This window comes from Plodia interpunctella, chromosome 10 (genome assembly GCF_027563975.2).
Source record: "Plodia interpunctella isolate USDA-ARS_2022_Savannah chromosome 10, ilPloInte3.2, whole genome shotgun sequence".
Lineage (NCBI taxonomy): Eukaryota > Metazoa > Arthropoda > Insecta > Lepidoptera > Pyralidae > Plodia > Plodia interpunctella.
In genome coordinates this window covers 6,199,739-6,225,548 of record NC_071303.1, presented here as the reverse complement: position 1 = coordinate 6,225,548, position 25,810 = coordinate 6,199,739, and the positions used below count along the sequence as shown (strand labels likewise).

At 37.2% G+C, this 25,810-nt stretch overlaps 2 protein-coding genes across 6 annotated transcripts in view; one reads left to right on the top strand and one right to left on the bottom strand.

Annotated features, from left to right (window-relative positions):
- The first annotated feature begins 38 nt into the window (after positions 1 to 38).
- Positions 39 to 5,875, top strand: Naa60 (N(alpha)-acetyltransferase 60). The gene is made up of 6 exons (XM_053750621.1): positions 39 to 236; positions 908 to 1,013; positions 1,335 to 1,566; positions 2,137 to 2,308; positions 2,718 to 2,930; positions 3,443 to 5,875. Exons 1-6 carry the CDS (start codon positions 220 to 222, stop codon positions 3,483 to 3,485), a joined length of 783 nt encoding a protein of 260 aa, XP_053606596.1. The 5' UTR covers positions 39 to 219; the 3' UTR covers positions 3,486 to 5,875.
- A 317-nt stretch (positions 5,876 to 6,192) lies between these two features.
- Positions 6,193 to 25,810, bottom strand: part of Shab (Shaker cognate b) — a 42,027-nt gene continuing 22,409 nt past the window's right edge. For 3 of the 5 annotated variants that reach the window (XM_053750494.2, XM_053750496.2, XM_053750495.2), the window contains 12 exons: positions 16,237 to 16,483; positions 15,221 to 15,448; positions 14,518 to 14,824; positions 11,440 to 12,286; positions 10,620 to 10,744; positions 10,192 to 10,284; positions 9,784 to 9,861; positions 9,036 to 9,186; positions 7,926 to 8,308; positions 7,671 to 7,743; positions 7,267 to 7,382; positions 6,193 to 6,672 (listed from right to left, as the gene is read on the bottom strand). In XM_053750494.2, coding sequence (XP_053606469.1) covers positions 6,574 to 6,672; positions 7,267 to 7,382; positions 7,671 to 7,743; positions 7,926 to 8,308; positions 9,036 to 9,186; positions 9,784 to 9,861; positions 10,192 to 10,284; positions 10,620 to 10,744; positions 11,440 to 12,286; positions 14,518 to 14,824; positions 15,221 to 15,448; positions 16,237 to 16,421 — 2,685 coding nt within the window. In that variant the 5' untranslated portion in view covers positions 16,422 to 16,483 and the 3' untranslated portion in view covers positions 6,193 to 6,573. The remainder of the gene's footprint in view (positions 6,673 to 7,266; positions 7,383 to 7,670; positions 7,744 to 7,925; positions 8,309 to 9,035; positions 9,187 to 9,783; positions 9,862 to 10,191; positions 10,285 to 10,619; positions 10,745 to 11,439; positions 12,287 to 14,517; positions 14,825 to 15,220; positions 15,449 to 16,236; positions 16,484 to 25,810) is intronic. The other 2 variants (XM_053750497.2, XM_053750498.2) reach the window with 2 other exon arrangements.

Here is a 25,810-nt window from a genome sequence, read left to right as displayed (position 1 = left end):
GCATTTGCAATTGTCATTGATTTGTCATCTGTCACAGGTACTACGTTTGTCATGTCATGAATACAGAAAATCAGAAAATGATAACAGTTCGCCTTCGATCGTTTCATACATTTCGTAGTGAGTAATTTCTTTAGTTTGCGATAATATATCAGATGGAATCTGGATGATAATTTACTTCTGAAAAGCCTTTACACGCGGTATTAATGGCCAAACTACCGAATGGCTGGGTTCAGTTGGTAAGTGATATTTTGAAAGTTGTTTTGATTGTCCTTTAGATACACATCCAATTCATGCTTAGTAATTTTATATACATATGTATTGTCTTCTTTGAACTCTTTAATTGAATGAAATTGCCCAATTGAATAACCATGTACGCAATATAAACGTTTAAGATTTAAGATATTCAATGTATGTGTGCCTACATAGTGGATGTGTGAATATTGCGAAACTATTGCACTGTCAGTTCGGCCTTTATTTTACGAGGTAATAAACTCCCGTAAATGTTCTCATTTTGAGATGAACATGAAACAAAAATTTCGTAATCTATATTACAAGTTACAAACAACCTTTGTTTTGGTTTTCACAACGCCAAAACAATATGTATTCAAAATGTTAAAAATAAACACAATAATAAGTATGTAATACCTATTTGTATATTGATTATTAATATATTTTTATATAATTATTTTATACATATATATCATATTTAAAAATACAATTACAAACAATATATATATATATATATATAACCAGGTAGGTTTGTTATTCTAAATCAAGTTTCCATATATCAACAAACTACCTACACATCAGCTTATCATCAGATAAACTAAATCAATTCTTTTATTATCCACCTTTAGGTTAATTGATTCTAGATGTTAGTGTTAATATACTCACTTCCATATTACAGGTACCTTTCTGAGGGCTTCCAAGTTATTATTGAGAAGTCCAAAGAAGCAAAATGCTCTCTAAAAGATGTCCAATTGCGTTTCTTGTGCCCTGATGACCTTGAAGAGGTAAGTTCAAGTTGAACATAATAGAAAATGTATTCTAATATGTCATAAGTTAAATGATCTGTTCAGTCATCAGATAAAAGGACCTAATTCATTTTCTATGCACAGCTATAATCAATCATTTCAATCTATCAATTTCAGGCAATTTAAAGTGTGTCATATCTATCACCCACTTTTGAATACAATTTTGTTTTTATAAATTTTCAATCTAGATTAAATATTTACTTTAAACAATATCTTTACTTGATTCAGAAGTGAAATACAAATTTATCTTTTTTGGTTTGTCCAATTTTTAATGAAAATCTGAATAAAATATTTTTTTAGGTGAGATCTCTATGCAGAGATTGGTTTCCAATAGAATATCCACAATCATGGTACGAGGACATCACATCATCAGAGAGATTCTTTGCCCTTGCCGCTGTTTACAAGTCACAAATCATTGGTCTCATAGTAGCTGAGATAAAACCCTATTTAAAATTGAATGCAGAAGACAGAGGAATACTTTCGCGATGGTTTGCATCAAAGGACACACTCGTAGCCTACATACTTTCTCTGGGTAAATTAGTTTTTTATTCAAATATTTATATTCAACTTCTCTTCTCTATTTGATCAGGCATTCAAACCTTTGGACACTTATGCAGGCAATAAAGTTTATATAAATATCTAATTCAGGGATACAGGTATATATCTTTTTCAATATTGATAATCATAATCATAGTTTCATTTCAAATTCTTTTGTCTTGTATTGTGTCTGATATTACTTTGTGTCATGTACATGGAAACAGCATCATGCAGTACATCAGCCTTAATGTATCCTTTTGTCTGGCTTTATAGTCAGTAATGTGCTCATATTTCAAGTTTGTTTATATCTCAATATAGGACTCAAAATGTACTTGAAGCTAAGTATCGCGTCGTTAGCGTCACTTCCAAATTACGCATCCATACTAATATATAAACTGAAAGTGTGTTGGTTTGTTTGTCCTCCTCTCATCTGAGCTTTTCCCAGTTTCTTCCGTTGAGCGTCGGAGCCCACGATCCGCTTTCCTTCATTTTCGTCTCCACATCACACGGATCGCGTCGGCATCCGTAGTTGTTCAAATGAATTGAATGAATGCCTGTTTCGCAGGCGTGGTGCGGTCGTACCGGCGGTCGGGCGTGGCCACCATGCTGCTGGACGTGCTGATCAATCACCTGGCGGGGCCGGTGCCGCAGCCGCCGCACCATCACCGTGTCAAGGCCATATTCCTTCACGTGCTCACTACTAACTCTGAGGCTATATTCTTCTATGAAAAAAGAAGGTAAGGTGTTTTAGAAATACCAACAATGACATTAAAATGAGTTTTCTTATCGAGATTCCTCGACACTGTATTCTCGACACTGTGATTGTTCATAAGCTTTATCAATAGCATATGCATTGCAGTGAAGAAAAACATTGTGAAGAAAACTACACAATGGTTGATAGTTCAGTTCACTAGTTTGTATGCCACAAAATGTCGGTAGGTAGTCGTAAAAGTCACGTCAGATGCCTTAGGCGACTTGAATAAAAATCTGCATATATAACACAGGGTTATCAATAACACATTCGACAAGAAAAGATAAGTATGTTATGTATGACATAATGCCCTACCACATAACTCTTTCGACTTGAAGCTCATGGATAATATCAGTGTTATATTTAAATGGTGATTATTTTTCAATTAATTCCAGATTCAGATTACATTCTTTCCTGCCTTACTACTACCTGATAAAGGGCCACTGCAAGGACGGGTTCACGTACGTGTACTATGTGAACGGCGGCCACGCGCCGTGGGGCCTGTACGACTACGTGAAGTACGTGGCGCGCGCGGCCTGGCGCGGCGGCGGGCTCTACCCCTGGCTCTGGAGCAAGCTGCGGCCCGCGCTCACCATCGTCTGGCACAGGTAGTCTACACATTTTACATCTATGTCCCGTGCCGTTATCAAACAATGCAATAGTTAACAGTGCAAGTGTTAAGCTCTCAAATTAAAGTGTGATTTTGATTTTCTTCACCGGTATATTTGCGGGATTGTACTGTACGTATTTATGTACTAGTATTATTAGTTTTTATTCGGTTCCCACAACTGGCACTTTTGAGTCAAAAATTAGTCAAGTATTATTAAAATATAAATATTTTATGTTTTGATTTTGGAGTATGTACATGTTTGGAGTATTTCAACAATCTAGCGATCTATGGTCGTTAAATCCAGCAGAACAAGCGTTTTCACATCACCCCATGCAAAACTTAACGCACCAAATGCGTTTTATACGATCAATATACCTATGTGTATAGATTAAAAATGTTAATTAATAATAATAAGACGCGTGTTCAAACTTATGAATTAAATATTGACATATAATTTTGTTTTCAAATTATTCGAACAAGGAATTTTAGGTTCGCGACATGTTTTTGCAGATCAGTCGCATTCCGATGTCGGTCGTACGTTAGCGAAGCGTAGCGCAGCGACGTGTCCGATAGGTACTGGCTGGTTTTAATCTCGTGTTGATCGCCGAATAAATTGTTTTTTCTGCGTTTTCCATTAATGCTGGCAGCTTAGCCTGACGATATGACGCGAAACTGCATGACTGCTGTTTTTTAAATGTAAATATTTTAAATTGATTGATAGTCAATTTTAACCTCTAGTGAGCGTTCTCTTGACGGCATTCAGCGAGAGAAGAAAACCAGCTTTATGTTTTGAATGTCGTGTTGGCTTCATTAATAGCATGTAAAGTACATAGTGGTGCGATCATTACGGACATTGAGGCATATTTTTATCTATTTTATGGTAATGAACCAGGTCTTGGTTAAGTCCAAATACATTATTTCCTTGCCAGTGAAAGAGGTTTTAAATAACTTTCTTTATATTTTTATACACGTGTTTTACTGTCTTGACTTGATTGAGAATAGTGCCTCAGATACGAAGTATCTCATATCTACCATTTCAATTATCCTGGAATATATAAAAATATGCAACTGTATTGTAACAGTACATGCCACCACTGTTCTGAGTCATTGGGACATGCCAGAATACATTATTGTGAACTATTATAATACTGGCTGAATAAATCACAACTAATGATGATTTGAAACTAATTTGGATTCTGTTGGGTGATCAGGAATGCATGTACTTTATCTCGTCATTGGGTTCTTATAAATTACATCAGTCTCAAATACGAAGTCGAGAAATGTTGTTTAATACAATGTGTTCAGCACATGAGGTTCACGATTACCTCATCGTAATACTAGATCAACTCATGCCAAATCATAACCACAACATTGGTCACGATGGTGAAAATTCCGCAATGTGGCGATTCCGCAGCGTGGTTAACAACATCCGTCGACCCAACTGTTTATGTTAATTATAGTTGTTAAGTTTAATTATTATGACGATTCTGTTAGCACGTTATCGAAAATAACCTTTAATTTATTGGTCGAAGTTGTTATTTTGTAAAAAATGCGAATAGGTTTTTTTATTGTTTTTTTTTTATTCATTATATTTCAGAATCAAATGGATAGGTATTATTGTTTAATGTTGAATTCTTTTGGTATTAAATGTATTTCGTAGTTTCACACCAAGCACAGAGATACAGTATTGAAGGCATGGCGTTAGTCGCGAGAGAATAAAAAGTAAGTAAGTAGGTACTCCAATTTGTTGATTTTCTTTTCAATTTATTTTTTACGCAAATTGACGCCAAGCTGATTGAACCAGAGAGATCAAATATTTAAATCGAGTTTTCATAACAAACAAACTAATCTGTATGTATTACCTATATATAATCTGTCTGTATAATATATAGATATTTTGGTCGACTTGGCTTGAAAGTGAAACTGACAATGTTTTTGTGATAATTTTGAGTATCCAAAGCTTTAAATTTAAATATGACATACATATTGAATTATTCGTGTCTAAGAAATAAAATTGTATTAATGAGTTAATACTGAAATGTGTATTTGTACCATGTTAGTTTGGAATTACAGTGATGGCATTGTTAGCTGTGAATATTATGTACAGTATCGTGTGCCATGACCACTGCCAACAAAGTAAAGTAAGGTGCCTGTGTGTTCAGTGTAAGATGTAAATTACGAATAAATTATAACGTCTCATTAAAGTTTAACGAAATACTAGTAGTTATTTTGATAAAATATATAATTTTTTAAGTCAAATTACGTTGTACGAACTTTAAATAATTTAGTCATACCTATATATTCTACTGTATGTGCATTCGGCGCCAAAATTATTTAGTGTTTGCTCAAAAACTATATGTTTGTCATGACGTGGTGTACTCGTATAGGAACATAAAAATATTGCAAAGGCTAAAAATAATTGTCGCAGAGTGCACTCACCACTCAATTCATATTCCAGACGTTCATATTCCTAGGCAATTTGAAATCCCAGTGCAAATCCTGGCAGTGTTACTCATTGTAAACCAAAGTATATCCTATTATTTTTACTCATACTGTATTTAATGTTTACTCCTTAATTAAGTATTAATTATATTAAGTGTTTCGTTGCAATGAGTATTACTTTTTTGGACCATTCTCTTTGTTCCATTAGATGTATATAAATGACAATTTGGTATTTGTGATATTTTAAACAAAAAAAAAGCATTATTTTTTTGATCAAAAATCTTTTGTATAAACAATGTACATACATACACATTTGCAATTAGTGTAATTGTTTTGAATTGTAAATTCCCAGCGGATTTATTTTTTAATTTTAATGTTACGACACCAGCACATCCTGACGTTGAATACCTATATTTATGTTATAATTGTAATTTTTCTATTCTACACCTTAGTAACTTATGGAAAGAAATTTAGCTTCCAAATAAATATCATTGTTGATTATTTCGTCGTCTTTAATTGAACTTTATTGTTCATAAGTACCTATTTTACGTATTCAATCGCTATTGCATTGGGTCTCACTAACTATGATTGCTAATTCTAAATTATTAGGAAAATATCATTATTTAGTCCCATCACTATGTACCTAATATCCCTATAACGATCTACATGAATTTTGTTTCGGACAAATATTATATTTCGCAAATCATCATCATAATCACTAAGTTTTACGTAGTAATTATACCTATTCAACTAGGTTATTGTACAGTAGGAACAACCGAGGTTGGGGTCTAATAGGAATTTGGGTAAAACATAATTCGTAACAGTTTCAGAAATCTTTTAATTTTAATAATTGCTTTTTTCATCAACTATGCTGTACAAACTATATCGCTTAAATTAGAATTAGCAATTAATAATTGCACGTAAAAAAACTTAACAAATAGGTATCTTCAACTTTTCGATTGGAATGAACGATTATTACATTAAGTAATATATTTTTTACAATATTTATAATTTCCTACGAAATGAAAATCTATATCAACAAGCAGTCACAATCGCCCAATGATATGTTAAAATTATTTTTATAATGTTATTGCGCTCTAAGTAAAACGTACTTATGTAGTATTCGTGTAGCTAGTGACGGGGCGAGGCCATCAGCATTCTCACTTGTCATTTTACAATATGACATTCTGACGTGCTGCCTACGACACGAGGTTGTCACGTTCTTGTGCTCCACCTCTGTGGTTTTGTCCTCTGAAGTCTTTCAGTCGAATTGGCGATGATTCGCTACCCGAGTCACCCTGAAAGTTAAATATTGTTTTAATGTATTGAAATTGTAAGCGTGTCGAAGTAGGTTTTTTGTTTATGTTACTCGTAACTTCAGGCTGGCTGTTATTTTATTTTCCTCTTATACTATAACAGGAAAAGAAATGGCTTCGAATAGGACCACCGGGTTCTTGTACATCTGTGTATGTAGCCTAAGTACTCACATTATCATCTATATTACCTTATCCCATTAAATGGGGTCGGCCCAATGTCTGTTTTTCTACAATTCCTTCATCCACCCTAAACCTCCTCATATATCTGACACAATTCATCCCTATTTATAGGCCTTCCTACACAGGCACTTAAGTTATATTGGAATTCAAATGTATATTACTTCTTCTATCTTAAATTTATACTACTTACTCAAAATATTACTTAAACTAAATCTACTGCCGACTTCCATGGCGCAAGTAATGACGCAGCGACGCAACAAACTTGCAGCCCTTTCTTTCTCCAAAGGCGTCAATTAACAAATGTAGGTCTTATAAAATAAATAAATAGGACTGCTAAATTTGCGAGCGTCTTCCCGCTTGTTGCCGTTCTAAACTGCAAGATTTGTCTGTACTTACATTAGCGCCAAGAGACGTGGTGTCCTGCAGCAGCAGCTCGCTGTCGGTGCCGCGCGACTCCTTGTTCTTGAGGATGGAGCGCGAGCGAGCGTCCTCCCGCTTGTTGCCGTTCTTACCTGAAACGTTTGGTTTTATAATTAGTGTGGGTATGTTTATGACTGTTCTGTGCATTCTTTTGGAAGTAATTTCTTTATCTGTTTGTACATTTTTTGACCATGCATATTGTTAAATTACTGGAAAAAATAAATGAAAAACATTATCAACTGAAATCCCCCTTTGGGAATGCTGTAGTTGGCTATCATCTGTAAAGGCTCTTTATCCCTTGGTCGCCATGTACGACATCTAATTGGAGGATATGTAGTATTTTCATCATTCGTCTACGCCATCTGTCATCAAATATTTACCAAAGAGGATGTGATGATTGATTATCCTCGTAGCTATCCCTCTCGGTGGCCTCCTCTCCTCCTCCGACCAGTCCTGAGGACGAAATTTGTCGTAATCTTACTTAACAGGAAGGTTAATTTATACCAAAAGCATGCATTTATCTTCCAACAGTGTACTACGCCGTGCAGACATTAACGATAACGGCACACATAGTAAACATACACATAGTAGGTGCGATACTCAGCTGGCCGGTAAAGTCGCGCAACGTGACTTACCTGTTGGAATCGCGCTTTTCTGTGTTTGGGTTTGGCGTCGTCCGGCGGTAGGCCGGGGATGGCCGCGTCGTCCAGCGGCTGCGGCAGGCTGGTGCGCGAGGCGTCGAGCCGTGCCGCCGACGCCGGCCCGGCCATGCCCACCGCCAAGCTGGACCGCGAGCCCCGTGGCGAACCTTCGGCCTGCGAACTTTTCGCACACAACACGCCCCCATCCCCCGAAGCACTCTTGCGCACTCCGCTAAACTCTGCCGGTACCCCGGCACCCGCGCCCGCGCCGCCTCCGCTACCGTCCAGGGGATTCACATACAAGTTTGACGAGTCGTTCTCGCATGCGATGTCGCCCTCTGAAGGAAAAGGGTGCGTAAGGCATGACGCAAATGTATCTGTAATGTAAGACAAGACGTATATGGAGCCGCGCTCGATCCGATCGTGGGATGTGTGCTGCCCGTTTATACTACATACACGTAAGGTACATAAAATATATAGTAATCAAGTGCTAGCAAGACATCGACAGGTGATGACACAAGTGAATAACGAAGACAACGTTTATGAAGTATTATCAGGGGTAAATATCTACAGGAAATTTACTATAATACAGTTTCATTCATACAAAAAATTTAGATTTTTATTCAAATGTAAGCAATGAGCATTTTATTGAACACAAAATATAAGTGGTTCATGACGGAAAATTAATTATATTGGTAAACACGTCCCTACGTCTACGTGAAAATTTCTATGCAAACATAGCCAAAATATACTTAATGCTTGACAGAATTTGGGATCATTTAAATTGGATTTAAACATTATGTATGCATTTGTGTGTGTATTTGAATTAGGTACTTAGTACCTGGATTGTTGCAATTGTCGCAAGGAATCAATTTCCATACGCGGTTTTAGTAACACTGGTTATTTATAATAACAATATCATGGATAGATTTCTTTTCTTAATAATATCAAGGTATTTTTAGAATTCTCTTCCTACCCTCGAGAAGGAAGCAATCTCTGAGTTTATCCCGACCGACGCTCAAACACACACTACTTTCCGATTATGAGAGATAAAAAAGAATGCTTCATTGGTTACATTTGCCATGTACATAACTAGGTGCTCACCAGGGCTGTCGAGGCTATTGGGCGTGGCTTCGGGCAGGGCGCGTGGGGCGGGGTGCCGCTGCAGACAGGCCAGTTCCACGCACACCGGCTGTCGTAGGTCCGAGGTCGACATCGGCATCAACTGTTCCGCGTCTATGAACTCCTTGTAACCCTACGCAGGAAAGAGGCACCAATTACCCTGTTACCTATTTGTATAACCCGGTTTCAATCACTTCCCGCTTTTTAGGCGGGAAGACGATTGCCAATACTGGAAATACTGAAATAGATATATTATTTGGCATCCCAAAGAAAATAACGTGAATGAAACCGGCTATTTTAAATAAGTTTATGTTACGAGTCCCTTGGCAAGAGACCTGAATAAGAGATGAGAATTAAAGAATACTCCACCCAAATACCTAAATAAATCCAGGTTTTTGCAGAGGTAATCATAGGTATATTTTTATCGGCAAATGCATTGGTTATATTAGATACATGACTATAGGTACATCTTGTCACTCAACCTCTATATATTAACAAAATGTTCTATAAAGCAAATTCAAATTATGTGAAATAGAAAAATTGATTATTATCCAATTGAAATTATACTTACATAGTGCCCTCAGTATGGAGAATTTCTAATGAATAGGGATATGTTTATAACGTTATAAATACACACCAATAACTTAACTAAACATGCAAACAAATATAATACGAGAAAGTTATTCATGTTAGCGGTTGTAATACACGTTCTTATTAGTTACTTTAGTACCTTAAACGTGCAAAAACAACATTCAAACTCAGAAGGCAGCTGATCCAAGTCAAGCTGTTTTTCAGCCATCTTCCTTTCCTAGAAAAAGAGTAATTATTAGTGGTTACGGTTATGAACTACAGCTATTCCGTTAAAAAGCTGTTAACTGTCATAATATAAAGCTAGAATATTTCTAAATTTAACCTATTTATGTTTTATAAAAATCCCCTTATATTGACCTATGTACCAGTTATCGTTGTCTTGAGTAACAGTTTTCTACAAACGCCTTGTGTGAAAGAAATTGAATTGCAAAATTTTCATTACTTAAATTTATTGTTGTATTATTACGAAGCAGCATTACTTAGATATTGAAGTGAGATATATTTGTTAGCATATTAAGAAGTATAACAAAGTATCTTGGATTCTTACTGGTGTAGGATCTGGATTTATAAGCATGCGCTTTTCTGGCGTGCCAGGCCCTTCGTTGGAGTACCGGCGCTCTTTCTTAGGACTGCTCTGAAACTGCGACCTTACAGTGTTAGCGCAAGCCTGGGTTCCTTGCTTCGATATAAGTGGATGCGTCCCGACATGGATTAAACTTAAAATTTATTACCTGCCAGTAAACTGACTTGATAAATTTAAAGTAACATTAAAAGTAACATCTTCATAGAAGTAAAACATGGCTATTTTTGTTTATTAAATTACTGTGTATTTTAATGATTGAAAGAGATATGCTTAGAAAACTTCTGAAAAAAAAAACTAGATAATGAGAGAAAGAACGAGATATTAAATTATCAATTTACCGCTCAGCAAAATCCAAGGCATGGACGCACCCAGTAGTCGACATATATGCTTACCTGATTGGGGTCGGTACTCTGTTGCAGTTTACCAGAAATGACGTGCTCGTACTGCCGGTAGCAGCCCGTGGTTGCTGGCTCCTCGCCCTCCAAGCTAGTCGCGTCCGCCTGCGACATTTGGTGTCCTGGAGACACACACCAGCGTAAGTAGCGGCGCTTCCTTATTCCCCATTCGAATACTTGTTATTCTATTATAAACTTAATTTGTGTTAAATAAACAGTACTTTATATTGACAAATGACAATAAACAGCAGCGTGACTACACAACACACATTCCACACGAACAGTCAATGAAATCCAGCGTCCTCCGGATACACACATCGAACAGTCCACAGAAGAGGTGTTAATTTCTAGAAGCGTTAGGCTTACGCTGACAATATAATCGACCTTAGATTAGAGTGTCTTCGTCGCACATCGCAAGATATACGCGACGCGAGCTCGACCCAAACTACGATATAAGAAAAGGGGGTCGAGCGTGACGACTGTGCGATAGTAGCAAGTAGCTCATCTGGCGTCGTCTCTCGCCTCAATGAGGACGCACTTGTCACCTGAAGACAATGAATAAAATATTCTGAGTGCACCTCGTTGGAACGAACGGGTGAAGATAGCTTTAGCTGCGATGTAACGTGAACTGTTTTGATTTGAAGATGTCTGCGATTCCGGAGAGCTAAACGATTAGACGTGCGTTCATTCAACATTCATAACACAAATGCAAGATGAGCACGAGAGGCATGCGTGCGCAGTGAAGGTTGCATTCACGGAAGGACACATGACATGGACTGAACAAGCGGCGCAAGCATGGGTTCTACCTGATACTGACCTGTATCTACGATGACATCGATGAGATCCATACTCTTAGCGAACGCATCGCGCAGATTAATGTGGTGGAAGGAAACGATGGAGCCCTCGCGCTTGGCGCGCTCCAATGCCTCTCGCCGCTTCAGAGCCTTTTCGCGCCGCATCTGATTCTTGTAAAACTCGGCGAAATTGTTGACGATAATCGGGATGGGTAACGCAATTACCAACACGCCGCAAATACAGCAAACTGAGCCGATGACCTTGCCCAACGGGGTCGTGGGGTAAATGTCACCGTATCCGACTGTGGTCATGGTGATGCCGGCCCACCAGAACGTTTCCGGAATGGAAATGAATTTTGTCCCTGGTTCTTCCTTCTCGGCGAAGTACGCCAGTGAGGAAAATATGAGCACTCCCATCGCAAGGAACAACATGAGTAGTCCGAGCTCTTTATAAGAGTTTCTGAGCGTGAAGCCGAGCGACTGCAGCCCGGTCGAATGCCGCGCGAGTTTAAGAATTCGCAATATTCGCATTATACGGAAAATCTGAACGACCCGACGCACGTCTTGAAACTGGTCCGTCGCGTTCTTATTCGTTTCGAGCAGAAAAAGGGATACGAAATAGGGCAATATCGCCAGTAAGTCTATAACGTTGAGTCCACCCTTGAAAAACTTCCACTTATCCGGCGAAGCACTGAATCGCAGCACATACTCTAGCGTGAACCAGGTGATGCATACAGCCTCGACCATGGCCAGCTGCGGGTTGTCCATGGGCGCGCCCTTTTCGTCGTACCATTGCATCGAGGGGATGGTGTTGAGAGTGAGCCCTATCGTGGACAGCACTATGAAGAGGATCGAGATGACCGCGATGACCTGCAAGCAGGCGGGCGTCAGCGGGCCGCACCGTGGCGCCACACTCTAGTGTTGCTTCCAAGGTTTATTTCTAACATATTATATGTCACATGTGTCAGTCTTTATATGCAAGTGTCTATACAGAACTAAGTACATGTACAATGTTTTCTTACGTATTTGTACATCGGTATGCTACGATATATTATTATCGTAGTAAGTATAATATGTAAGAGTATATACAAGTAGGTAAAACGATCAAAGCCAATATCTTATATCATAATGTCTTAATAGTATTGCTTAAATTTTGGTGTAAAAATAACATCTATTTGTGTGATTATGTAAGTAGTGTTGTGTAGACGAAGTGTGGGTAAGTAAAATGTAAAATAATATTACATCTGGGTGAACGGACGGGCGTTGGAGCGCCAGAGGGCAGAAGAATGCACGCGCGTCCGTTCATCGCCCGCGTCGCTCGGTTAATCGGTTCAGTACCACGAAGCGGAAGCGCTGGTGGGTACATGATGGAAAGGAACCTGGAAGATGCGGAGCGGAGCCGGGAGTGGTCAGCAGACTGGAGAAAGGGGAGGAGGGGACGCCGGCGTAGCGGCGCTCAGCCGTAGTGGGAGGCGGCGCGGGCGCGGGGCGCGCACTGCGCACGCGTGTGCGCAGGGCGCACTTTCCGTCCCGTGCCACAACGCACGCGGGCCCCGAGCGCCGTTGGCGGCGGGTTGGTCACATCGCGGAAGCCCATCCCATATTTGCAATTTTGCGACAACAATTAAGCTTTGTTTTCGAACTCTCCATTAGGAGAAAAATCGACGCGGCTGTGAACATTTATAATTAGATATAAAATTAACGTTAACCAAAGACACATTCGATCCAAAAGATATTTTATAGAAGTATATTACAGAAATAAATAAACGTTTAAGCAGGCACGATTTTTATAAATTTTGAACTGTTTCGATATATATTCATATGGATTTTAAGGCAAATTTATCAAATAAACTAGTAAACAGAGTTACTTGCCTGTTCACAGACGGTCACTCTATTTGATGTTTATAGACTGTTACTCAGTATTGCCATAAAACTCAAATGAAATCGCAAATTCCTGTCTCATCAAACTGTCAATAAGAATTTGCATATAACTGCAGTGTATAAATACAGTTTGAATTTATTTTTTACTAAACATACAATGTTAGAATAAGTGCATAAAGTACTTAGAAAACCTTCAATAAATCAAAAAATATTAATAAGCAGAAAGTCTGTTTCAATATAGTTAATATAGTTATGTTAAGTTGATGGTTGTTTTTAAATATAATTACATGATAAAATGAAATAATACTTACATACGGTCTAGAAGCACCGCTGTTGTCGAAACTGTTATAAAACAGGGAGTGCTAAAAGACGAAGCAAAAAACCGTAACAAAAATCTAGCTTCGACAAAAGCGATCACATGTCATGGTCACGATAGACACAACACCACATTCCATAAGTCATACAACACGAGACATACAACACCAAAGAAGACGAAGGTAGATGTTATTCATGCACCACATACATAACGTCATACTTATACAAAATACACCAGTAACTACTCAGACCAATTCTTTTTATATGAACACTTGTAGTGATTCGAATTCTTGACAAGTTTTTTTTAAATACATTTAGTTATTACGATTAAAAAAAAAACAAAGTATAAATAAAGATCTTTTCATCTAGAATTTGAATCACCAAGACATTGATTTTAAAAGTAAATAAGTTAATAAATACAATCTACTATACGTACATACACCAACGTGTATTGGAATAATATGTAGTGTGCAAAGAAATATTGTTTAAAATTTTGTCTAATGTACGAAAGAGTATTGACAACAATTATTTTGATAATAAGTACATAATTCTTCTAAATGTAATAGTTTAGGCACTATGTGCATAGTGCAGTGATATCTTATTATGTGATAAACATGTGCTTAGAATGCATTAATGAATAAAAATATAATTGTTTAGTAGTATATTGCGAATATATTTTGTTTGGTTTTTGTACCTCCGCACTACGCGTAACATTTGTAACAGTGCATTTGTGAAATTTGAAATGTCTGCATTGTTTTACAACTGAACAAAACTAAACTACTCATAGTAAAGAGTGTAATACCTCTCGTACATAATTATTTACATCCTTGGCAGCTTTCCTAGAGAGACATGATTAGTAATATTAACTAATTCTGACTTAGCTACAAGATCAGTCGATACATTACCCTGGCCGCAATACTCGTAGTGGGCTTCTCGAGTAAGTCCCAGAGCCACTTCTGGTACTGCGCGCAGGTTCCTTGTCCGAACTCTTCTTCCTCGCGCTGCCGCAGACTTTCGGCTTCCTTCCTCATTTCCTCATGGACGTGCTCCTTCCTCTGGTGGTACTTGTGTTGGCAACACGACTCCAGGTACAGCTCATCCACGCCCCAGTACTCCAGGTCGTCGCTAAATGCTAACACGCACATTTCGTCTACTAAATGCAACTTGCCAGTGCGGTAGAAGTTTAGTATTGAACTGAAACTTTTGGGGTGCCTGGAAATATAGTACAAAATATTAGTCCCGACAAGAATAAATGAAGTTATTTCAAGTTAGATGTTTTAGTTATCATTAAATCGTAATCTGTCACACAGGCCAGATTTAATTTGTCCTATTAATACACACGCGTTTTATATCAGCAATCGCTAAGTTCTGAGCAGGTCTATGACGTAATATAATAAACTTTAACTTTGTCAAATAAAACAATAGTTGTGCCTAAAACGCCCATTTCGTATGTGGCGGAAAATAAATTGCTACTGATAATACAATGTCAGTTTTATGTGTCTTAAAGTTCACAGGCTCTCCTACTAGCTTTACAACTTGAACTAATCATGTAATTCTGAGCGGACCCTAGGCTCCGACGTTCAATGGCGACACAGAGAGAAAATTCACCTGTCAAAGAAATACTCGTTGTCTTGGAGCGAGTAGTCGTCGCAGAGTTCAGTGATGGCCTCGTGCGTGTTGCAATCGCGCAGCCTGCCGAGCCGGGTGTGCGGCAGCCGCTCCAGCGTGCGCCACAGCACCTCGTGCCGCACGCCGCCCACGTTGATGATGACGCGCTTGCTCAGCGCCTTGGCGCGCAGCATCATGAACGGCTCCGGCGGCAGCGACGACATCGATCTGGAAACGTATTTGTTTATTTATTTATTAGCGGCCCGTCTTAGTTTCACTCGGGTAAAACCATAATCAATTATACACCTTAACCTCTGGAATCACACTATTGGTGAAAACCGTTCTAAAATTCGCCCAGTAGTATGTATGTGTTTATCACGGTCGTTCAGGCAAACAGACAGATATATATTAAATAATTGTTATCAAAACCTAGTCCAAGAAAATGATCAAGGCGTGAGTAATATTTCGTAGCGATCAAACGAGTCGTAGCGCTCGAAGCTTGTGCTTCGGATCTCCTACAGGGCCTCTACGGCGTAGTACGCAACCATTTCTTTTATATGTACGCAACTGTAGCTGTAGCGGTGTCACGGCGTAGAGGTGTTACGACGTATTTCCAGCTAATTTCTTATTTATGGTATTTATTTTTTTATAAGCTTTTATTTTATTTGCAAAGTATGTTAGTTTATTTGAATATGTATGTGTGTTGAAAAATGTTCGTTAGGTGGAATGTTTCAACTACATTTTGAAGCAAATATCTTCAACAGATTGAACAGAAATTAAGTATACACGTTTATTTTAGAAGACACTGCATTATTATGATATGCATGATCTGATGGTGAATCCAGGATTGGCTGATGACGAGGTAACGGCTTATAGCACGCCGGGAACGGCTCATGAAAATTTACACATGGGTTTACTTCCGATGGCAATGCATTATCGCGATAAGCCAGAGCTTACAGTGGACTTGTGGAAATATTTCATTTTTGTATAAATCTCAATCAAAAGTCTATATTGACCTGGAGTGCGCCCGCTGCAGAGAGGCGTTGGTAACCACGGGCGCGACCGCGGGGTGCGGCGCGAGCCCGCGGTCGAGCAGCGCTTCCTGCGCGGGCGCCGGCGCCGCGAAGCCCATGGGCGCGCGCGGGGGCGAGTCGCCCACGTGCCAGCGCGCGGCGCCGCGGCCCGCCCCCTCGCCCCCCATGCCGCTAGCTCATGGCGACGACCGGCGTCGCCTCATCTACTCCAACGCACGCTCGTCGCGCTCTGAAACAATTTTTTTATTTTTTTTTTTTAACAATCTGGTATTTTTTTAAATATTATATACGGACCAGTCACAAAGATCAAGATTTCACAAAATCAGTAATATCGCGACTTTTGTTATGGGATACTACTTCAACATGCTATGTTGTATAAAATAGACTTATATGTATAGATAAACAAGACCCAGGTCAATCTGAAAAATATAATTTTCCATTTTGACCTGGCCGAGGATTGAACCCAAATCCAGTGTAGTAGACCAGCATGATGACTATTTGGCTACAGAAGTAGTCTAAGCGGTGACTAACATGAACAGTCTGGGGCTTAGTTAGTATAAAGCTTCTATAAAGTCATAAAAACAGCAGTGGCAACATAAACAAAGTAAACCTCTTTAGACACACCTTCTACCATTTAATTTAATAAGGGATGTTATCAGTCGTAATCTGAGTGATATAGGTATATACATTAATTACTGATACATCATTTTAGTGTATTTGTACTAACACGATATGTGAACAAAGATTACAAATATATTTATTGGGAACTAAACAATCGGTCTAAATGTGTGTCTTGACACCTAAAGTATTAATGAAAACAAATATGAGTTTTAAAAAATAGAATAGTGCTTAACTAATTAGTTATCTGTCACTACTATTCAAAGCAGTGGGAGATAAAGTCGGGTCCTGCGGTAGACATTTTAAATACGAGTAGGTACTCATTGCGTGTTTTGGGTCACTCCGCGATCCGGCGATAAAAGTGAAGCGTGGCGTTTACAGCGTTTTTTTTGTCTCGAAATGCGTCGCTATCCTAACTTAATTTGTAATGAATTTAATTTAATTTCAAATTTGTGGGTTTTCTATATATGTATATCATAATTTTCAAAACACTATTCGCAACATTATAAGGCAAGTGCTCTATTCAATGTTTTACTTCTAGTACTTTGAAACAACACTACTTACGAGTATTTTGAAAAATGTCATGATATGCGTGCTTTTGATCATTACATACTCTGCTTTATTATAGTGGCCGGCTTTGCCTCGCACGTATATTTTGCTATCAATAGTTGATAACTGGGCTACCTAAAGCTCTGAACGAAATTGATGAATTTGGAATACGGATAGGCTTAGAAGATAAATAATTTTAGGTTATTCATAGATAAATCAAAGACATAGATCTGTGCGCAATAGTTCTTCGACAGCTTCACGTACGCACACTTCACGGATAGATTTATTGTAACGCGAAGATCCACAGAAGCGCAGCCTGAAGGCGAAATCAGTATGCAATATTATATTAATTTGTAATTGCCCATCAGAAATCGCACACAAACACATGACTGGACGAGTATCTCACCCTCGCGTGACCTATACCTTGAACTCGTCGACCTATTTTCCCTTGCCACATCTGCTCTTAACCTTTCCCATAATTTATTTTGTATCCTATAAATAATTATATTTTGAGGGTAATACATTTAAAGGGCTGGCCCTTATCCAGATCAATACTATGTTGTACCCCGGGGGTCTGCCTCGGCTCTATTGGAAATTTCAGGAAACTGACGATTGATAAATTAGTAATTTTTGTCTGTAGTGCTTTTATATTTTAGTATTATTTTTTTAAATATAAGTTTAGGCATCACACTTACATTGATTTTATTTATATCTATTACAATTAAATGCGGGTGAAACACACCAAACTAGGAAGACCGCAATTGCGCTGGTCTAGAGAACAGCACGTGTGAAGTGGATTAAGATTGTTCAAGATCGTCAAAAATAGCTGAAGGAGACCTACATCCGTATCGTTAAAAAGGCGGAGAAGAAGAAGATATTACCTACATTATTCGCGATCAAACATTTGTATTATGGTCTTCTATTTAATTATCAGGCAAAATTGAAGTAGGTAGGTACTATTTCTATTAAATAAAGAAAAAGTAGCTTACTGAATGAGAAGTGGTTACTTGTAAAGCAACAATCGTACATGCGTATGATGATGACCCATTCCGGCCACATTAATATTTCAGGCGGCGGCGATTCAGATCGATATGAGGGTTTCCCGGCACATACACTACAGTGTACACTGAGGACCACAAACTATGCTTCTACTTTTAAAAAAATAATTATAAATAACATTTAGCCTCTGTCTTTATTTGCACTTATGCATACAAGCAAGCAAAACGTGAGGAACTACCTTTTTTCAGGTACTTAGTACTACGAATTTATTTTTTGTATGCTCTGTAAATCTCTTTCTAGTCGTTCTACTTTTCTTGTATTATGGCTCCATCGTTCGCCACCACGATGATTTATAAATCTATTCATGAATACAAATAAAGAAATATATTAGGACAAATCACACAGATTGAGCTAGCCCCAAAGTAAGTTCGAGAATTATGTTATGGGATACTAACTTAACGATACTATATTTCATAACAAATACATATACCTATAGATAAACATCCAAGACCCGGGCCAATCAGAAAAAGATCATTTTCCATCATGACCCGACCAGGGATCGAGCCCAGGACCTCTCGGTTTAGAGGCTTTACCACTTAGACTTTACCACTGTGCCACCGAGGTCGTCAATATGTTAGAAAACTGTCAGGGACTAAGAGTAAAAAACTTTTCGCATTAAAATATTCCATACTCTTTCATTTATATCCAATTTAAAACACTTTGAGGCGGTTCCTTGGCACAGGAATCACATTAATAATTATAAACAAATGTCCCATGATTTAGAAATTAGTTTCCGTCTTATATTTTGACAACTAAATAAAAAAGACAAGTTGTGTGTAATATATTTCTACTCAATGTTTTTTGCGTAGATATAAATATTGAGAACTACGCAAATTCACATTTCTTTTGTCCCACCCAATTGGAATATTGATTTTCAAAAGTTCTGTTTCATATAGACATATCTTGAAACATGTAGTAAATCTAAGTAATTTGGCGCTGATTATACCGCCTCAAGTTTATTGACTTTCAAAAATACCCTCGAGGGAGCCATAGCGGAGCTACCGACTGAGATTACGGGGCTGAACCCTGATCCCGGAGCCGATCATATGTTGAATATATAGTTATCAAACCAAGTCGCCTTATGTCATTTTCGAAAATTTAACTTCTAAATTCTGTTTCTTTCGAGTTTTTCTGTCTAGTTGAACACTGGTATATTTCACAGTCAGTTATTTTCCCACGTGTTTGTAACTTCTATACATTGAAAGTGTATTTGCCATACCTACTCATTTCTAATGGTTATGACAAATAGACTATAACCGATTATTTGGACATCTCATATAGTTTTTATGGCTAACAATATCAGATATGTCAAGACTACAAAAAACATATATTTTAAACATTAATTATATTAATATTTTAAAATTAATACTACTACTACTTGAAATTTCTATTTAGAATCTATTGTTATCAATACGACAAAACTTATAAGTGTATAGGGTATAAGGAAACTGATTGGAAGTGAAAATAAAAACTTGCAAGTTTGACTATCAATGAACATGACCTGTCGTGTTTCCATTTCTCTTCGTCAGAACGTACCTACTATAAAACTACTGAAATAAATGGAATGAAGGGATGTGGGTGTAGAGATAGCATCAAACAGATCACTAAACATCGAAAGTACAGCAACTTATTTATTTTCTGGTTCATATCATATTCTCTAGACAAATACTTAAAAGGAAATTAATAGTGTTTTGAGGACTAATCCAAATTATGATAAATAAAATTAAAAGCAATGAAAAAGGATGAACAAGAAAACATAAAAAGTACACAATAAACTCATTAATTATACCATGTATTTTATATACATATATGATTATATGCATAATAATAGATAAATTCCTGAGTTGAGGATATCTGGTTTCGAATTTTTTATTTATGAACAATATAAATGCTGTGCGATGTGACGCAATAAAAAGTACTATTTCCAGTTCATTTTTCAATCAATAAAATTGCAATATATCGCTGTATTAGAAAGAAATGCAGCAAGGTACAAAAGAAAGAAAATTTTATTTTCTCTTTTATATGCATTCAACCCTTTCTGTTGCAACGAGAAATTGCAAAGTAGACGCTGTGAGAGTCCTGGACTGTAACTTGGACGAGATATGTATGATCCATCACTATACATTTCCACGACGCTCCATCTTCAAACTAATATTAATATTCCCTCTGCAACGTCGATATTAGCCCTGCACTATAACTAGTTTGTAACTAAATAGAAGCAGAGCAGTGGAGCGGGGGCGAATCGATTGCGGGTCGCGGCGGCACGCCCACCCCGCCTTATCAAGCCTTCGCCGGATCGACCCTAATCTAATAATAGAGCAGACATTCAATGCACTCGCTACATCAAATGTTGTCTACCAATGCACATATATATTATTATTACCTATGATAAGTACATTTTATAGCAAAAATTTATTTCATGATTATGCAGTCGTCAATAACAGGAGTAACTACAAAGATGTAAGTAATATCGAATGTACATTTTGCTGTTTCAGATTATACTCTATTCAGCGCACAGAAATACGAATGCAATAGTTTATTTATTAAACCTTTATAACACCATAACAGTGATCACACTAAAGCAATGTTAACTTTTAATATATTATTGGATGTCAATAGAGTATTAAATATTTTTCAAAATTAATTATAAATTTGTATTTTTAATTCAAATAAGTAAAACAAAATATACCGCTAAAATGCTGCTAATATTTTCCTCATTGCTATTTGATTTTGCTGCGGTATGTTTTCTATTCCGATTGCCTTACAAATCACTGTCACGCTAAATGGTAGTCATCAAGGAACTTTCCCTCTTTCCCTCTTTGTAATAAACAGGCACTTTAACAATCGTATCTATATAAACATACGTTGAAAGTCATTACTCCAATCTCGGCTAGTCTGCACGGCGCCAGGTCGTCGTGCCGTAACGATACTGTGCGCGAGAAAATAACCTCCCACCGTTACATGTAGCTTGTTATGTAAGGTTGCTCAATATTGCACAAAATCGACGTTCTGCTAGTAAGCTAGAACGAGAAGGACTACGTAACAGGTTTTCTTGCCATGTGAAATAAAGAAAGTATAGAAAACATACGTTGTGCAAGGTACACTGCACATTAAGTTACCCCACGTATACCTCTTTGCGACAGTAATAAAAAAAGATGTGCTCTTTTCTATACATTAGTCGATTACTCAATAAATGACAAAGTCAATAGAGAAATTAAATAATTAATAAAATAAAGTAAAAAAGGATTGAGAGCTTTTTGAGATCAAAACCCCGATTTACTTCATTCGTACCCACGTACCTAACTATTTCAGGACGAATTTTTATCCGGACATTATTAAGTACACGGTATGTAAACATGTATATTATATAGTCTGGACGCGACCTCGGCAACTGCAATGTTGTTGAAACGTTAGCAACATTAAATAAAAAGTTGGTGCCAAGTCCCATTAATATATATATGATATATATTACATATTCCCTCGAGCCTTCACTCCCGTGGGAATTTCGAGATAAAAAGTACCCTATGTGTTATTCCAGGTTAAATTTTTCTCGTGTAATAAATTTCATAACAATCGGTCCAGTAGATTTTGCGTGAAAAAGTAACTAACATACATCCTCACATACTTTTGCATTTATAATATTAGTAGGATTATTTAGGATATCCCCTCATAGTTATTTTTCTATAATGTTGTTACTTTATGGCTTGAGGGTGGAGACAGGATCGATTTGAAGGAGAGGAAACTGATGAGCCGAGGTTGTAAATAACTGATGTCAGAGATACTTCGCAAATGTTATCATAACATGCTGGAGATTACACTATAACTTCACCAAGTTGAAGCAATTTGTTCTTCACTTCCAGCGAATTTACTGGATACACTAAATGTAAAATGGTTATAAATAACTTAATGTCAGTTTAATTGACCAGTTACATGAATTACCATATAATTATTTATTTATTAGTTCTCGTTGAAGTCCGTTATCGGAATGTAGAATAAGTTCTTGTTAGAAAACGTACTTAATCACGATATTTATTACATATTAAAAACGAATTAGCATACCGACTAAGGGATTAAAGCGGCAACCCGAACTCAGGGAAATTGTAACAGAATGTCATTTTCCTCTCAATAGTTAATGAAGGCTTACGCGGGATTCCGGTGGCCCTTTGTTTTACAATGCCGTATGAAGAGCTTACTGGAGTAATCGCTTCGAATTAAGTAGCGTTTAGTATAATCTATCACATGTATTATACTAAATCGAATTTTAATATCTGGTGGAAAATATTAGTTTTTCATTAGGCTTAACTGTGGCACTGTCTAGTGTTCTGGGAGAATTTTGGGTTGAAATGTATCATAAATGTCATTTAAATTACCTTAGTAGTGATTTCCAAAACTTCATTATTTTCACGCTCCGTCGAGCTGCATGAAACTTGGTATGATCATTATATTCTCGTTAATCGGTACTGCCTACGCTAATATAGTACCTACCTTGTATAAACCAGCCAATTACATATGGAACTGCTTCTAGAAAAGCTGAGGAAGAAGAAACCGGGAAAATGTTCAGATGAGCAAGAGAGAGAGACACTTTAAGAACCAAAAGAATTACCGTGTTGGCTTAAACACTTCATAAAATTAACACACGAGGCTACGCTCAAGCGTCATGTCCATAGATAAAAGAAATATGTCATGTCGATCTAAAATCCCTGACTCACGCATACACTTACGAGTTTCTATTGAAGTTTAGCCTCACGCCATCCAACGATTTATAGCAATTTGTCAAATTATCTCAGTATTTACTGGTGACCTGTTGGCAACATCATTAGAAACAAATGTTTTGTGCAAGTCCGCAGAAAGTAAATACGAAATTAACGACGAAAAGAAATAAACCGATATGCCAACGTCCAGATTGTTCGTTTATTTTTGTATCTGAAAGCTTACTCAGTTGTATGATATTATTTATTAAGCGCTATAATCATATTCAGAAATAGTTTATGTTTAGGCCAAAAAGGTTATGCACTTATATATCCTTTGAAAATGTCTCAGTCACATAGATACATATTATATGATACGTATATATCGTATGAAATTATAATGTTGATTGCATATGAAAAAGTGTATTCCAAGGACGTTTTAGGTTTTGGTTTTACTATTTCAATGGTGTAAGCACTAAGCATAACAATCATTGAAAGATTCAATAGCATGGGTAGCAGGTACGATCGTAAATTCGTAGCCGAGGTATACGTAGCATATTGATTTTGGATCGGAACTCGTAGCGCTGTCCTAGATCCGCTACGCCGCCGTAGCACGTAACCTTTTCAGCTTTGGCTCCCTATCCTGGCCGATCCGTACGCTTCACCCCTTTGCACTTGCAATTTATGTATATTACTCAAACAACACAAAGCTAACTTTGGCATGTATTTGTTTACAAAATACTAAATAGTATTTTGTATATTTACCGACAATAATTGTGGGTAGTCATTTTGATGTTGACATTGTACAGGAAAAAAGCATGATATCCTTCATGTTTACAATCGTTGAACTTTCCGTTATTGAATACTAACCATGTAACAAAGTAGTACATTAATAAACTGTTGTAATATCACTCGCCGATTCTCACGCCAAAGCCACTTTGGAGCACTCGCCAAACCTTTTAGCGACAAACAATTTTTTATTGTGGTTATTAAAGCTTTAAAAAAAAATTAAATAGTCCATAATAAATTTTAATCTTTAAATCCACAGGTATATTGTTTAAGTAACGTAGGTACGAGAATACTGCTATAATTGATTAAATTACGTACGAATGTTACATCGATAAGTTTACAAACCTACATCAGTTATAACATTGTTTCATACGTGGTAGATAAATCGGATCGACTGTAGTAGGTTCTTCCTATATTATTTTGGAAATCACCCTAATCTTGTGTACAAAGAAGAAATAACGGCAATTTAAAAAGTTACATTCGTCGAAAAATGTTTCCAATTTATGCCACTTACAATTTTACAAGAAAATAGTATCATATCGAAGGCGGCTATCAAACTGCCATTTGCGCTAAATAATGTAGCAGTGAGGCTATTAAAATTCTGCAGTGGAATTGGAATATAATGAATAACGATCGGACGCCAATTATGGGCTCATATTTCAGGCTCCTATCGAACCGTATTAATGACTTTAGTAATTATACACGTGTTCTATCGATGACTGGAGATAAATCCTAGATTAAAATGTATTAAACTAATGGATATCGCATTTTTATTATGTGTTTCTTGGTATACATTCAAATAGCATTTTTACTTGATTTAACTGGATAAACTTGTACGTCATTTTTGGCGCTAAGACCATACTGAAAGTGCAAATCTGTCAAGGGTCGGGTAAATTTTCTTTGCGGATAAGTTTCCCTTTACTGGTCCATCATGTCGGCATCCTAGACTTTTTTTCTCTGGGAAAACTAATAAATAATAATAACGTTACACTATCTTTTTTTATTTTATTTTGAAATACTCTGTGCTATAATCAAATTACACGAAATGCTTTTCGTGGTCCATTAAAGTGATTCGAATTAGTGCGAGTGAGTGACAGCCAACTACGGCAATAATTGTTGTTTGTCTGCCCGTGGTGTGCCCCCTCGGCGTCAATGAATTAATTATATAAATTATAGACAATACGACGCCATCTCATCTACAAATAGGAGCTGCACAGGTTATAGTTGCTCTTCTTTTAGTCACGGGAAATAGTGAGAGTAATGTTTCGTACGTTTACACTTTACACATTATATTTTCTACTAATGAAAAAAGTGAAAATATATATTAATCCTCTTAGAATATTTTCAAGTTGAGACCACGTAGCAAACTTTGCAAGGCTTCATTTTATTATACGCAATAGTAGAAAAGTCCAAAATAGTGCGTCATTTAAAAGAATTTCAAAAACAGTGCGAGCTGACGTCGTATATATATATAATATAACAAATTCCTATCGGTATAATTCCACAAACGTTAACATCTGAACAAACACGTCGTCACAAAGACATGACACAAATAATACAGGAGTAATTAAGAAATTAACTGTTGTAGCGCGGCCGGCGTGACAGTCGGTGTGACGTGTCCTCCACATTTAGCTGAGAGTGTTCTTGGCAACGCTCCCGGGTCTCTTCCCGCGGATCTTGGCCTCTCGCTCGCACTCAATACCACTCACTGATGCGTACACACAATTGACATGCATAAAGTGTTTTCAATCAAGTTCTAATGGAACTACAGAAGAAATTGATTTTATTATTCATTAACAACTGCCATTAGTTTTTGAGAAAAATAAAATTCCGGATTTCCGACCAGGTATTTT